The sequence below is a fragment of the Tiliqua scincoides genome, chromosome 1, assembly GCF_035046505.1.
Source record: "Tiliqua scincoides isolate rTilSci1 chromosome 1, rTilSci1.hap2, whole genome shotgun sequence".
NCBI lineage: Eukaryota > Metazoa > Chordata > Lepidosauria > Squamata > Scincidae > Tiliqua > Tiliqua scincoides.
In genome coordinates this window covers 302,278,727-302,292,841 of record NC_089821.1, presented here as the reverse complement: position 1 = coordinate 302,292,841, position 14,115 = coordinate 302,278,727, and the positions used below count along the sequence as shown (strand labels likewise).

At 46.0% G+C, this 14,115-nt stretch overlaps 1 protein-coding gene across 1 annotated transcript in view; it reads right to left on the bottom strand.

The window, feature by feature from the left end:
- Positions 1-14,115, bottom strand: part of TRMT61A (tRNA methyltransferase 61A) — a 52,672-nt gene that overhangs the window by 17,870 nt on the left and 20,687 nt on the right. The window contains exon 3 of the mRNA XM_066612292.1: positions 12,918-13,184. Coding sequence (XP_066468389.1) covers positions 12,918-13,184 — 267 coding nt within the window. The remainder of the gene's footprint in view (positions 1-12,917; positions 13,185-14,115) is intronic.

The window sequence follows — 14,115 nt, the reverse complement described above, 5'->3', positions numbered from 1 at the left end:
GGACCGAGTCACACAAGGGAGAGAAGAAAACACACAAGCTCTCCCTCTCATCTTGTTGAGGATTTATGGAATGTGTAAATTAAAAATTAACACCCATTTTCAAATAACTGCTCTGTGATCTCAGGGCTAGGAGGGAAGAAGGGAAAAGGTAGGTTACCAAGAGAGCTTTCATTTTATGCTACCTTTTGTTCACTTGGCATGCAAAGATCTATTTAAATATATGCAAATGGAAAACGTCCCACAGTTCAAAACAGGAGCTTGTTGAGGAAGTAACCAGTCAGAAGGCAATGCTGTGGGCTGATTTGCACATTCATTGCAGAGATCATGCTGATCACCATCAGGGAAGTGTATGGCTTCCTGGCTGCATTCACAGAAAAAAAATAATGACATCAGGCACACAAGAGGAACCTTTTCTGAAGTCAGGTAAGAAGAACAGAAGACCTGCTCAGCTGAAACAGGACAGGGATACAAACCTCTGTCTCTAACTGTGGTCAGCCAGAGTCTCTTAGGAAACTCAGAAGCTGGGGATGGCTGGACGAGCTATGCCTCTGTTGTGGGTCTTTGACATTTGGTAATCAGGGGTATGCTGCCCTTGGATGTGGAGGTTTCATTGCTGATAGTGTTCCAGCTTGCAGTAATGAGTTCAAGTCATCAGGTAAGTGGGGGAGGGGATAAGCTACAGGAGATAAATGGTTAGGTTCCAGAGATACCCACTGCCACTTCTAGCACTAACCCCCCATACCCCAATGTACACTGACACTTATCAACCATGACAATCAGGAATGAAACCTCCATGTTCTTTCAGCTGTAGCAAATTTGGTCATTATCACGGTAAAAAATGGTGCTCTGTGTGCGGCCTTCATGAGGTGGAAGGCAAGATTTAGGTTACTAGGAATCCTGGTTCAAGACCTCCAGTGTCTTATAAACAGCCATGGAATTGTCACATTCCCAGTGAGATTTTATCAGTTAAAACGAATGAAAATGCAGCCTTGGCCTCTGCAGTGGAAATCTGTGGCATTTCTGACTGCTCTTGAAATGAAATAGCTGTGTGAGTGAGAAACAAGGGAATGTGGGAACATGCTAAAGTTCTGAATCACGTTCCTGGCACATTCCAGCTACCACTGACTGTGTGTGATTTTACAACATTCATACAGATACGAACAGGAGGAGCAAAGCTGCTTGCCTTCCAATTTAAAATAAGATTCTGATCCTCCCTGAAGAACGCTTGCCAATTCCCTTACCGTGTGGCTCAAGTTCCTGGCTCACAGTGACTTTCCAGAGAACCACTAGAAGCATCAGGTCTTGGACATGCTCAACTGGATTTACTGAATTATTCAACCTATATTAATTACAGGCAGTACAGCTTGCCCATCTGATAAGTCAAAGAAGCATGACAGCCTGGAACATCTAAATCGAGGAAGGACATTGCACTGCTCTGCATGAATTAAGCTGATAGACCAGGCTGTAGGCAACCTTCAGTCTCGAAAGACTATGGTATCGCGCTCTGAATGGTGGTTCTGGAACAGTGTCTAGTGTGGCTGAAAAGGCCAATTCGGGAGTGACAATCCCTTCCACACTGGGAGCAAGTGCAGTCTGTCCCTGGTCTGTCTCCCTGGCTATGGGCCTTTGCCTCTTTGCCTCAGTCTGTTGGCCAAGTGTCTCTTCAAACTGGGAAAGGCCATGCTGCACAGCCTGCCTCCAAGCAGGACGCTCAGAGGCCAGGGTTTCCCACCTGTTGAGGTCCACTCCTAAGGCCTTCAGATCCCTCTTGCAGATGTCCTTGTATCGCAGCTGTGGTCTACCTGTAGGGCGCTTTCCTTGCACGAGTTCTCCATAGAGGAGACCCTTTGGAATCCGGCCATCATCCATTCTCACGACATGACCAAGCCAACGCAGGCGTCTCTGTTTCAGAAGTGCATACATGCTAGGGATTCCAGCTCGTTCCAGGACTGTGTTGTTTGGAACTTTGTCCTGCCAGGTGATGCCGAGAATGCGTTGGAGGCAGCGCATGTGGAAAGCGTTCAGTTTCCTCTCCTGTTGTGAGCGGAGAGTCCATGACTCGCTGCAGTACAGAAGTGTACTCAGGACGCAAGCTCTGTAGACCTGGATCTTGGTATGTTCAGTCAGCTTCTTGTTGGACCAGACTCTCTTTGTGAGTCTGGAAAACGTGGTAGCTGCTTTACCAATGCGTTTGTTTAGCTCGGTATCGAGAGAAAGAGTGTCGGAGATCATTGAGCCAAGGTGCACAAAGTCATGGACAACCTCCAGTTCATGCGCAGAGATTGTAATGCATCTCTGCAAAGCTGATGGACCAGCATGCAAGGGAAAAAACGATGGGGCACACAGAGCTGTAACCAGTGGCGTACTACGGCTTGTGGCGCCCAGGGCAACACCTGATGTCATGACGCCGTGCAGCACCATGAAGTCACCAGCATGCTGATGTCACCTTATCATCACCTGATAGGGAAACAGCTGGAGCGCGAGCTCAGCAGCTTGCAGGGTGATTTCGCCTGAACGGCTGCCAAGAGGGCGCATGCGTGAAGGTGCGCTTGGCAGTCAGCCAGGTGATTTGGCCTGACTGGTTGCTCAGAGGGCACATGCACTCCAACTGCTTCCCAACAGGGAAGAAGTTGAAGTGCATGCTCTGGCGCCCTGTGATGGCGCCCAAGGCATGTGGCATGTTTTGCCGCAGGGACGGTACACCCCTGGCTGTAACTAAGATTCCCCACATATGTGCTCCCAGCAGACAGAGAGCTGCTTCCATATGGTGTGACCACATTCTGCTGGGGAGCGCTTGTATGAATAATGAGTGTGCATGGATAGGCTGACCTTGTGGGTCTCTCTCACCTACACTCCCAATGGAGTTCCAAAGGCATGGGAGAGACCTCTGTGCTCACTCCCATGGTCCTGTTAGTAACACATGCACCTCTGTAGCAAGAGATTACATCCCAATGAAACAAGTCTCATGGGGCTGTCCTTGAAGATCATTTGGAAGCTGCAATTCATGCACAATGTAGCTGCCCATTCAGTTGCTGTATTCAGTGGTTCGACTTTATCAGGCCAGTGCTCTTATAGCTAGAGCTGCTGCTGGTTTGCTTCCAGGCACACTGCAGTTTTAACCTTTAAAGCCCTTCACAGCTTAGGGTCAAGGTATCTGAAGGACCATTGTTGGCAACCTTCCGTCTCGAAAAACTATGGTATCACGCTCTGAAGATCTTCAGAGCGCGATCTGAAGGACCACATCCTCCCATACAGTCTGATTCATCTCCCAAGATCATCTGAGAAGGCCCTTTTGTGTGCTGCCTTGAGAGAGGCTAGATGGGTGGCTACCAAGTGTTATGGTCTTCTCCATGGGTGGTACTCCAATTGCAGAATTCTCTCCCTAGTGACTTGAGAGCAGTATCTTCCCTGGATGTCTTTTGAAGAGGCTTAAAAACACATTTATAGGTGTGTCTCATATCTGTGGGAGTTCCATTCTGGAACCCCCCCCCCCATGGATACTTGAATCCACAGATAAGGGGGACAACCCCCACCCTCCAGCATAGCTCCCCTGTATTTTGGGTGGCATTTTTTGATACTGAGGGTGAGTGGGTACTGGGGGGTGTTTTTCTTTTGGGGGCACTATTTTGCTACATTTTATTGCTGATTTAGCGCTGTTGTCTAATGTAAAAATTCTACTGCTTTTTTGCTTTTAAATTTGGCTTTATTCACCCTTATTTTTTCCTGGAGATTTTTTTTTGCACTGTTATTAATCTATTACTGTTGTCCTATGTTATTTGTATTGTTATTTATTATTTTACTGTTGACTGCCTTAGGTACCACATTGTGAAAAGGGGGGAAAGGTGGGTTATAAAAGTCTTAAATAAAATGGGACAGGAATATACAGCTGTGTGCAGTCCGCAGCTTGCTTTGAGCAAATGATGGATCCATAATGGGAGCCTGCACATCTCCCAGGCATCTCCCAAACACCTAATCCCTACCAGCACGTCCATGTAAACCCAGAAATTAGGAGCTAATGACAAATTTGTCTCAAAAAATCTCAGTTTTCTCTAGCGAAACACAAAAACAAGTTCTCTAATCCTCGTGGGCTGTGAAGAGAGACAACTAAAAAGAAGAGAATAATACTTGGTGACATCAGAGACGTCAAGGTGGAAACAGACTTGCAGAAGCAAAGCAAAAGGGACCATGCGGATTTGGGATTCCTGGTATGCAAATTTTATTTCTTAGTGCTGAATACATGCAAACATGCCCACAACAGGGATGGGAGTGTAGCCCAGTGCGAGAGCACACCTTTTGCCTTCAGAAGGTCACAGATTCAACCCCTGGAATCGCCTGGTAGAGCTCCCAGCCTGAAACCCTGGAGAACTGCTGCCTATCGGTGCAGATAGGACTACACTTGATGAACAGGAGCATTTATTGTATTTCTAGATTTATAAGTTTACAAACTCAAACCCTTAGATCAATTAATTGCTACCCTGAGAACCTGGTGATCAATTATGGCTTCTCATAACCTTTCCAATGGGACAGTTACCAGGTGTGCTTCTAGGACCCATGTAACAGGTGCACATGGGGGAAAATCTATGGTGTATGCAGGGATCAAACACATAAGAACATAAGAACAGCCCCACTGGATCAGGCCATAGGCCCGGCTTCCTGTATCTCACAGCGGCCCACCAAATGCCCCAGGGAGCACACCAGATAACAAGAGACCTCATCCTGGTGCCCTCCCTTGCATTGGCATTCTGACATAGCCCATTTTTAAAATCAGGAGGTTGCGCATACACATCATGGCTTGTACCCCGTAATGGATTTTTCCTCCAGAAACTTCTCCAATCCCAGCCAATGGCACAGCGGAAAGGAGGAGAGAGGCAAGGCTGAAGTACAACAATGCAGAACTTCTCTTGTAGGGATAATACATTAATGGGGAGAAAAATCAAAATCGAAATTCAATGCAGCATACAGTAGTCAACAATTAAACCTTACGCAGAAGTGATTTCTAGGCAGAAAAGAGAAGAAAAATATCTTAATAAGGATTTAATGTCTAATGGTTCAAACAGAAGGAGAGGAGGGGGAGAAAGATGTGGGGAAATTAGAATGGTTTCCTAGGGGAGATAGGGGCTGATGAAGGGGGGGGTTGCAGAAGCAGGAGGAGAGGGGTGGAGAAGAGAGAAAGAAAAAAGGGAAAGCACCAAGGTTTTAGTGAAAGATCATAGCCAAGTCTTTGTAGCCTGAACTAGGGCTATAGGCAAGGAGCGAGCTGTTCCACAGGCCACAACACCACTTCACGCACTTGCGGTGGGAGGGCTATTTTCTCCCAATGTTTGGTTACTCGTAACCAGCACTGCAAGTCCTTGAAGAGGTGCTCCTCTGTGCTGAAAAGCAGCCTGGTTGTTTGAGCAGTTCCTGCAATGCTTAAGGGCATACTGCCTGAAAGAATGCTGGGGGCTGTTTTTTTTAAGCATTTTTGGGAATGCTTTTAAGTTTCTAATGCGGACCCCAGTATCTGCGGATATTGGTATCTACGGGTGGAGGGGGGTTCAAGAACAATCCCTTAGGATACCGTGGGACTACGTATTATGATCGTCAGTCGCTCCGAATGCCTCCGGACTGAAGGGGAAAGGCAGGATATAAATGCCTAAAATAAAAGGTACTAGGAGTTTGTTCCAGTGAAGCAATGCTTCAGGTAAACATTGTCAGAAGCAGGAACCTTGGACAAGTAGATCACACTAAATCTTCCTCTTCAATCTGAGAATGGAAGAGCTGGCCTGTCCCTCCATGCACGTACATCACTCACTTTTCTCATTACTAAGTGACTGGTAGCTGAACATGCTAAACCAACTTCTACTGAGAAGAAAGGCTGTGAAGAGGCAGGCTGCCTCTGATTGCCAGATGCAGGGGAGGGCACCAGGACGCAGATTGTGTCTATTGTCTTTCTGTGCTCCCTGGGGCATCTGGTGTGCCACTGTGAGATACAGGAAGCTGGACAAGGTGGGCCTTTGGCCTGATCCAACAGGGCTCTTCTTATGTTCTTAAGTTGGTACACAAAGCCACCAACTCTGGGTCTTCATGTTTTTAAATCTCCAATGCCCTCATAAAAGCCCAAAATGCATTAATAATGGAAAACCTACTCAAATGGTAAAGGGTGCCAAAAGACATTTTAATCACCTCACTTACTACCTAGTGGTCAGATTGGCCATTGCCCATTTTAAGATTACTGTGGTTATAGACCAGTGGTGTCCAAACCCTGGCCCGGGGGCCACTTGTGGCCCTCGGAGGCTCCCAATCAGGCCCTCTGGGAGCCCCAGTCTCCAATGAGTCTCTGGCCCTCAGGAGACTTGCTGGAGCCCGTGCTGCCCCAACGCAACTGTTCTCAGCAAAAGGACGACTGTTTGACCTCTCACCTGAGTTGTGAGATGAGGGCTCCCTCCACTACTTGCTGTTTCACATCTGTGATGCAGCAGAGGCAGCAAAGGAAAGGCTGGCCTTGCTTTGTGCAAGGCTTTTTATAGGCCTTGAGCTACTGCAAGACCTTCATTCATTCATATAAGTTCCATCTCTAATATATTCATTTATGTAAATTTATACTCAAATTTTAAATGGTAAATTAATTCTTTTTTTTCCTGGCCCCCAACACAGTGTCAGAGAGATGATGTGGCCATGCCAAAATGTTTGGACACCCCTGTTATAGACTACTCAAAGTTGTTAACTGTTCCATACCGGGGGGGGGTAAAAATTAGGAGGGAACATTACATGACACACCAGTGTTCTCACAGAAATCAGTTGATTTGTAGACCATTTGCGTTACTGGAGCCGAAGTTACAAAGCATTTTTCCTGCACCACGTGACTCAATGTGTCACTGAATCACCCTAAGCATAAGGCCAGCAGCTCATACAGCAGCAAGAGTTTTCTACATTTTAATAATAATAATAATAATAATAATAATAATAATAATAATAATAAAGGTATTTCTATACCGCCTTTCTTGGTCCTCAGATTTCTCCTCAGACTTTATTCAAGGCGGTTTACATAGGCAGGCAATTTTTAAATCCCCGTAGGGATTTTTACAATTTGAAAGAAGGTTTCTATCTTTCAAGAAACCACAACATTCGGATGTTTCTTTCTTGATCTGGTCGCACATTCTGGCCTCCATCCTCCCATGCTCAGAGCAGATGGAATAGCTCGGTTCAGCTTGTCAGCTGCTTCAAGGTCGTACGGTGCCGGTGGCCTTGAACTGGCGACCTTCAGATGTTATCTTCAAGCAAATGGAGGCTCAACCCTCTAGACCAGACCTCCTGCCCAACTCCAATGGCACCCAAAATTGCTTCCAACTCCATGACTCTTAATTCCACAGCCCCGCTGAGAAGCAACGTGTTTCCGGTGAAGTAAAAAAATTCTATCGGCGGCGTGGCATCTGTGCCAGCCCATCCACACATGCAAGGCTTATTTCTCTAAACTAAAAGACAGCCAACAGGAGGACAAGATCAAGATCTGTGAAATTATGCGTGGTGTGGAGAGAGGAGACTGAGAGAAATTTTTCCCACTCTCTCATAATACTGGAACTTGCGGCCACCCAATGAAAGCAATGGGCAGCAGATTGAGAACAGACAACAGACATCACTTATTCATACAGCATGTACTGTAATTCATTTCTGGAATTTCCTTCCACAAGATGTGGTGATGGCCAGTAATGTATATGGCTTTAAAAGGGAATTCATTGAGGACTTGTCTAATAGATAGCTAAACGGAGCCTCCATTTGGCAGCGTGCCATCAAACAGCATTTGCAGAGAGGCGAAGAGCGAGAGAGGGCTCTTTCCTTCTTGTGTGTTGCCAAGATAGATTTGTCTGGTCACCGCTGGAAACAGGATGCTGGATGAGACAGACTCCTGCAGCACAATCCCAGACATGTTTACTTAAAAGCAAGTCCCACTGAGTTAAATGGGGCTTACTCTTGGGTAACTATGTATAAGATTACAGCTCTGGTCAGATCAGACAAGTCTACTATGTTCTGATCCTGGGTTAACAACCTGACTAGATAACTATAGTTTAAACCAGGGGTGCCCAAACCCCGGCCCTGGGGCCACTTGTGGCCCTCGAGGCCTCTCAATGTGGCCCTCAGGGAGCCCCCAGTCTCCAATGAACCTCTGGCCCTCCAGAGATTTGTTGGAGCCCACACTGGCCCAACGCAACTGCTCTCAGCGCGAGGACAACTGTTTGACGTCTCACATGAGCTGTGAATGAGGGTTTCCTCCACTGCTTGTTGTTTCACATCTGTGATGCAGTAGCGGCAGCAAAGGAAAGGACAGCCTTGCTTTGTTCAAGGCCTTATATAGACCTTGAGCTATTGCAAGACCTTCATTCATTCATATGTTCCATCTTTAATATATTCATTTATGTAAACTTATGTAAATTCATTCAAATTTTAAATGTAAATTCGTTCTTTTTTTCCCCGGCCCCCGACACAGTGTCAGAACGATGATGTGGCCCTCCTGCCAAAAACTTTGGACACCCCTGGTTTAAACAAACCTCATATTCCTGAATTCAGACAAAATGATATACCGCAAAAGGAATTTTTCAAACCCCTCCTCTAACGCAGGAAGGAAAAGGAAGTGTGTGAATCTGGGCAACAAATTAGGCTAGGCTAACAAGGGATGGTGTTGGGGACTGACCAGGTCAGGTACAAGTTGAGGGACCTGCACCCATAAGAGAGTCAAACAAACTGGGTTAACTTTATGAACCCTCAAATACTAGTCAGCCACCACAGCAGCGATTTTCAACCTCTTTCATCTCATGGTACACTGATAAAGCACTAACATCGCCAGGGCACACCATCGGTTTTTTGACAATTGACAAGGCACACCATGCTGCTGGCAGGGGGCTCACAACCCCCAAAGGCCCCATTAGGGCCAGGCAGGCAGGAGGTCTGATCTAGAGGATAGAGCTGCTGTTATGCCCAAAGATAAAATCTGAAGGTCTGATAGTCACCTGTTCAAGATCACCGGAAGACCTTGACAAGTTGAGCAGAGCTCTTTGGAGTGAGAGCCAAAAAAGCCAGGTCTGAAGCTCTTTGTGTGGGATGAGACAACAGCCAGAAAGTGACCAGACTGTGATAAGATCCACCTGGAATGTAGTCATTTCTTGAAAGATAGAACTTCTCTGTTCATTGTAAAAACGTCTTTGGGGGTTTAGAGCAGGGGTGCTCAAACCCTGGCCCGGGGGCCACTTGCGGCCCTTGAGGCTTCTCAATGTGGCCCTCAGGGAGCCCCCAGTCTCCAATGAGCCTCTGGCGCTCCGGAGATTTGTTGAAGCCCGCACTGGCCCAATGCAGCTTTTCTCAGCGTGAGGGCGACTGTTTGACCTCTCGTGTAAGCTGTGAGATGAGAGCTCCCTCCACTGCTTGCTCTTTCACATCTGTGACGCAGCAGCGGCAGCAAAGGAAAGGCCAGCCTTGCTTTGTGCAAGGCCTTTTATAGGCATTGAGCTATTGCAAGACCTTCATTCGTTCATATAAGTTCATCTTTAATATATTCATTTATGTAAACTTATTAAAATTTGAATAAATTTACAATGTAAATTAATTCTTTTTTTCCCCCGGCCCCCGACACAGTGTCAGAGAGCTGATGTGGCCCTCCTGCCAAAAACTTTGGACACCCCTGGTTTAGAGAAAGCCTACCCATGTAAACAGCCTTGAATAAAGCCAAAGGAGCAATCCAATGGCCAGAAAGGCAGTATATAAATAACTGTTGTTGTTTTTGTTGTTGTAGTTATTATTAATATTAAATTATCCTCCCCCAACTCCTGCAGCACATTTGTGAACCATCCACGGTCAACCAATGTGCTATAGCATAGGGGTTGAAAATCGCTGCACCACAGACTCCTCCCATTTGCCAATACAGAGGGTGGGAGAAGCTTCTGCTGCCCAACAACTGAGGCTGGTAAGTTTGGGGAGGGCCCAGTGCAGGACTTTGCCCCAGGAATGCCAATAACCTGGTACCAGCAAAGGCTCTGACCCTGATGGACAAACTGACCCACCAAAGTCCCTAATACTACTGATTTACATAAATCATTTGATGATGCAGTTCAAAATGACAAGCATGAGTGCGTAATGCAGCCTAGGCCAAATCCCTAAGAGATGCTTTACCCACAGCATTCTGTTCAATCAACACAGTCATTAGCAGAAAGGATTTCTGGATGAATCTCTATTACACATGCACACACCCCCTCCCAACAAAATGTCAGAGAGCATTTACTTTCAAGTTATGTTACTACGTCTTCCCACTCACTCGTAGCTTAGCTAGAATACGCCTGACAGAAGTTCAAAAACTTTTTTTCTATTCTGCACAAGCTAGCTACTGTGGCAATCAAAGAAAAACCAGTGGGAGAGAGTTGTTTTTTTCCTTACAGATTCCTCTCTCTACCTTGCTGCAAAACCCGAAGCTTTCTTCTTCTATTTTCCAGCCTCAACAGACCTTTTTAACAACGTTCTTCATAACTAAAATTGAAAGAGCTGAAAAAGGGTCCAACCAATTCAAGAACACTATTCCTACAAAAATAAAGATGCAATAATAATAATAATAATAATAATAATAATAATAATAATAATAAACAACTTTATTTCTATCCCGCCCTTCTCCCTAAAGGGACCCAGGGCAGCTTACAACATATTAAAAACAGATTAAAACATAATTTCACAAACAGATAAAAACATATTAAAAACACATTAACAGAAACCATAAAAACAGTAGTCAGATAAAAGTCAGAATAAAAAGAGCATAAAACAGCAGTTCATAGAGGAATCATGCCTGTAAAAAAAACAACTAAAAGATGTATAAAAGATGTTAAAAAGGCCATGAAGTCAGAAGGCTTGTTTAAACAGCAGGGTCTTCAGGCCTCGCCGAAAAGTCTCAAGAAAGGGAGCCATTCTCAAGTCAAGGGGAAGGGAGTACCATAACGTTGGTGCCACTACTGAGAAGGCCCTGTTTCTTGCCGCTGCCCCACGTACCTCCTTAGACGGCGGAACTTGTAAAAAGGCCTTCTCTGATGACCTGAGAGGACGAGCCGGATTGTATGGGAGTAGGCGATCTCTAAGATACCCTGGCCCAGAGCAGTATAGGGCTTTAAAGGTCAAAACCAGCACCTTGAATTGGGCCCGGAAACGAATGGGCAGCCAATGTAGCCCCCGGAGAAGCGGGCTGACAGAGTCAAACCACCTAGCTCCAGTGACCACACGGGCCGCCGCATTCTGCACTAATTGCAGTTTCCGACCCATCTTCAGGGGCAGCCCCACATAAAGCGTGTTACAATAATCTAACCTCGATGTCACCGTAGCATGGATCACCGTGGCCAGGTCTGCACGATCCAAGTACGGCCGCAGCTGGTGCACCAGCCGAAGCTCAGCGAAGGCCCCCCTCGACACAGCCGCCACCTGGGAATCCAGGAGCAGCTGCGAGTCCAGGTGGACCCCCAAGCTGCGGACCTGCTCCTTCAGAGGGAGTGCAACCCCATTCAGAGCAAGCCGATAATCCAGCACCTGCATCGAGGATGCAGCAGGGGTAAACAAACTAAATTTATATGGCTTTTGCCCTATGCACAACCCAGCAATGGAATAAAAATCAAATAAGATTGCAGTCTGCATTTATTTGAAATACTGCTAATAAAAAGGTCTGTAGTTTTTTCAAGCCTACAGGTAGTAACTAGTGACACAGACTTGAGAAACCTTTTCCTTCCTGGGCAAGCACTGCTAATTTGTCTATGTGACCCTACCAAAGAACAAAAGCATATCAATGGCATTTCACATCAGTCCGCACTGATACACAAAGAGCCCAGTTCACCTACACACCCAGGCATGCATTTGCGCTCATGTGTGCTCAGACAACAATAGAGGGGCAGAGAGGGAGGGTTCGCTCTCCAAACAAGCAAGGTTGGCCTACCAAGTGAGAAAGAGCGCTATCTGTTCTACAAATGTAGAATTCCATTCCCGATCTGGAATGGGTCCAAAGTGCTTGGCCTTTCCAGGGGTCAAACAAGCAGAGACTCTTGTTCTACATAACGTCATGAAAGCCAGTGTGATACAGAGCATTCAGGCAAGGAGATTCAGGGTCAAATTCCTACTCCACCAGGAATGACCTTGAGCCAGTCCCTCTTTTGCAGCCTAACCTACCTCACAGGGCTGGTGGGAGGATAAGTGTAGGGGAAGAACAACATGTTCTGTATTGAGCTCCTTGGAGAAAGGGTGACAAATAAATGTAACAAATAATGGTGCCACTCCATAGGTCACCAACTTCTTTTGCCATGTCCCAATGAAGATATCCCCCCCCCATTTCCTAAACCCCTTTTCCCCAGATCACCCCCATATTTGCCAGAAACCCAAACCTCCAGAGACTGCATTTGAAACATTTATGTGCATTGGATATTTTTTTCTGTGTGCATTTGCAGTGCGCAGCAGGATAAATGCCTATTTAACATGGCTACATCTGGTATTTGGAATATTCCAAGTGAATATTGGCACAGAACATGCACTTCCAAGCCCAAGATCAGTGGTTCCCAATGTTTTGCACTTGCATACCCCTTGGCAGCCCAGGTCCATAAATTGTACCCCTCATACTAGCAAGATATTTGTAATTGTTATAGTTGCTTTTATTTTTAAATTTATATGTTTTCAACTACTGGTCCATATTTGATAATACACAATTTGATGATCAAAAACTAGCAGTTGGTGGGGCTTTCAGCCTGCTAGCTGCCTTCCTTCCTGCCTTGCCAGCCCTGCAAGGCATTCTAAATCAAATCTGCCTTTTTCCTCCATTATTCAATTCTTTTTCAAGTACCCCTAAAGGTCCTGGCAAGTACCCCTGGGGGTACACATACCCCAGGTTGGGAACCACTGCCCTAGATGGTTACATCTTGACACAGATAACCTACCTTCAAGTTTGAGAGCTGATTTCGCATGCCTTACAGCTTCCCATGGAGATGGGATATCCAGGAACACAGCATCTGCAATTTCAGTGATGCCAAACCCATTTTCGCAGACATCCTGGTTCTTCACTGTCACCAGATCGTCCACCTTGTGCTCTTTAAACTCTTCTATAGCCTTCTCAGCTCTCTGCTGGTGGAACTCCACTGTATACAGATGCCCCGTTGGAGCAATTGTTCTGATTATGGCATGAGAGAGGGAACCACTTCCTGTGCCTAAGGAGAAAACACAATGAACCATTTCTCAGAACATGGTGCACTAGTATAGCTGTAATTGGTTGTCTGGGAAACTGACTCACCTAATACAGCTCATGAAGAGCAAGCATAGACAATGCTGAGTTTTAGGAACCAATAGCCTGATCAATTGCTCCCGATAACCTTAACAGCATTATCAAAAGGTCCATTTTTACCAAAAGGTACAGTAATACCTCCTATAAAGCTGTGGCTGCGTTCCAGAAAACAGAATACTATAGGAGGCAATGACAACACAGTTCCAATGGAGACATGTTTACAGTACAGTACGGTACTTGCCCATGCATTAGATTAGAGCCTGCTGCGTAATTAACCGTTGCTGCCAATACACCTACATGCCAGGTGGAAAGTGATGGGAAGAGCTACTCCCAGGAGGTTGAGCCAGGTGTGACTCATCCTTGGGAACTACCGTTTTCTTGCTGAAGAAGGCAACTAAAATATACTGAAAAAATTCCATCCAGGACAGTGTTACTATGAAACAGTGTTACAGGTGGTACAATTGAACTCTCCCTCTACCCCAAGAATACAGGCAGCCCACCGTATCCAGGGGTCCTTCATTCATGGTTGCACTTATCTACGGATCCAGGGGGGCCTGCACCCCCATGCCTGTTAACCTGGTTTTTAGTCTTACGGCTAGTGCCAAGGATGAATGTGTCTTGCTTTTACTGATCACTATAAGCATGAAGCTTATAGAAAGACAAGCAGGCAGGAAGCCTGCACTCTAGACTCAGAGAACACGAACAGGAAGTCCAATTAATGGGCAGGACTTATAGTGACTAGTAAAAGCAAGACATGTTCAACCTTGGTGTTAGAGGTAAGGCTAAAAACAAAGTTAATGGGGGGTTGCAAAGATAGGGTTCTGCCATATCCGTGGTTTCCATATCTGCAGGGGGCC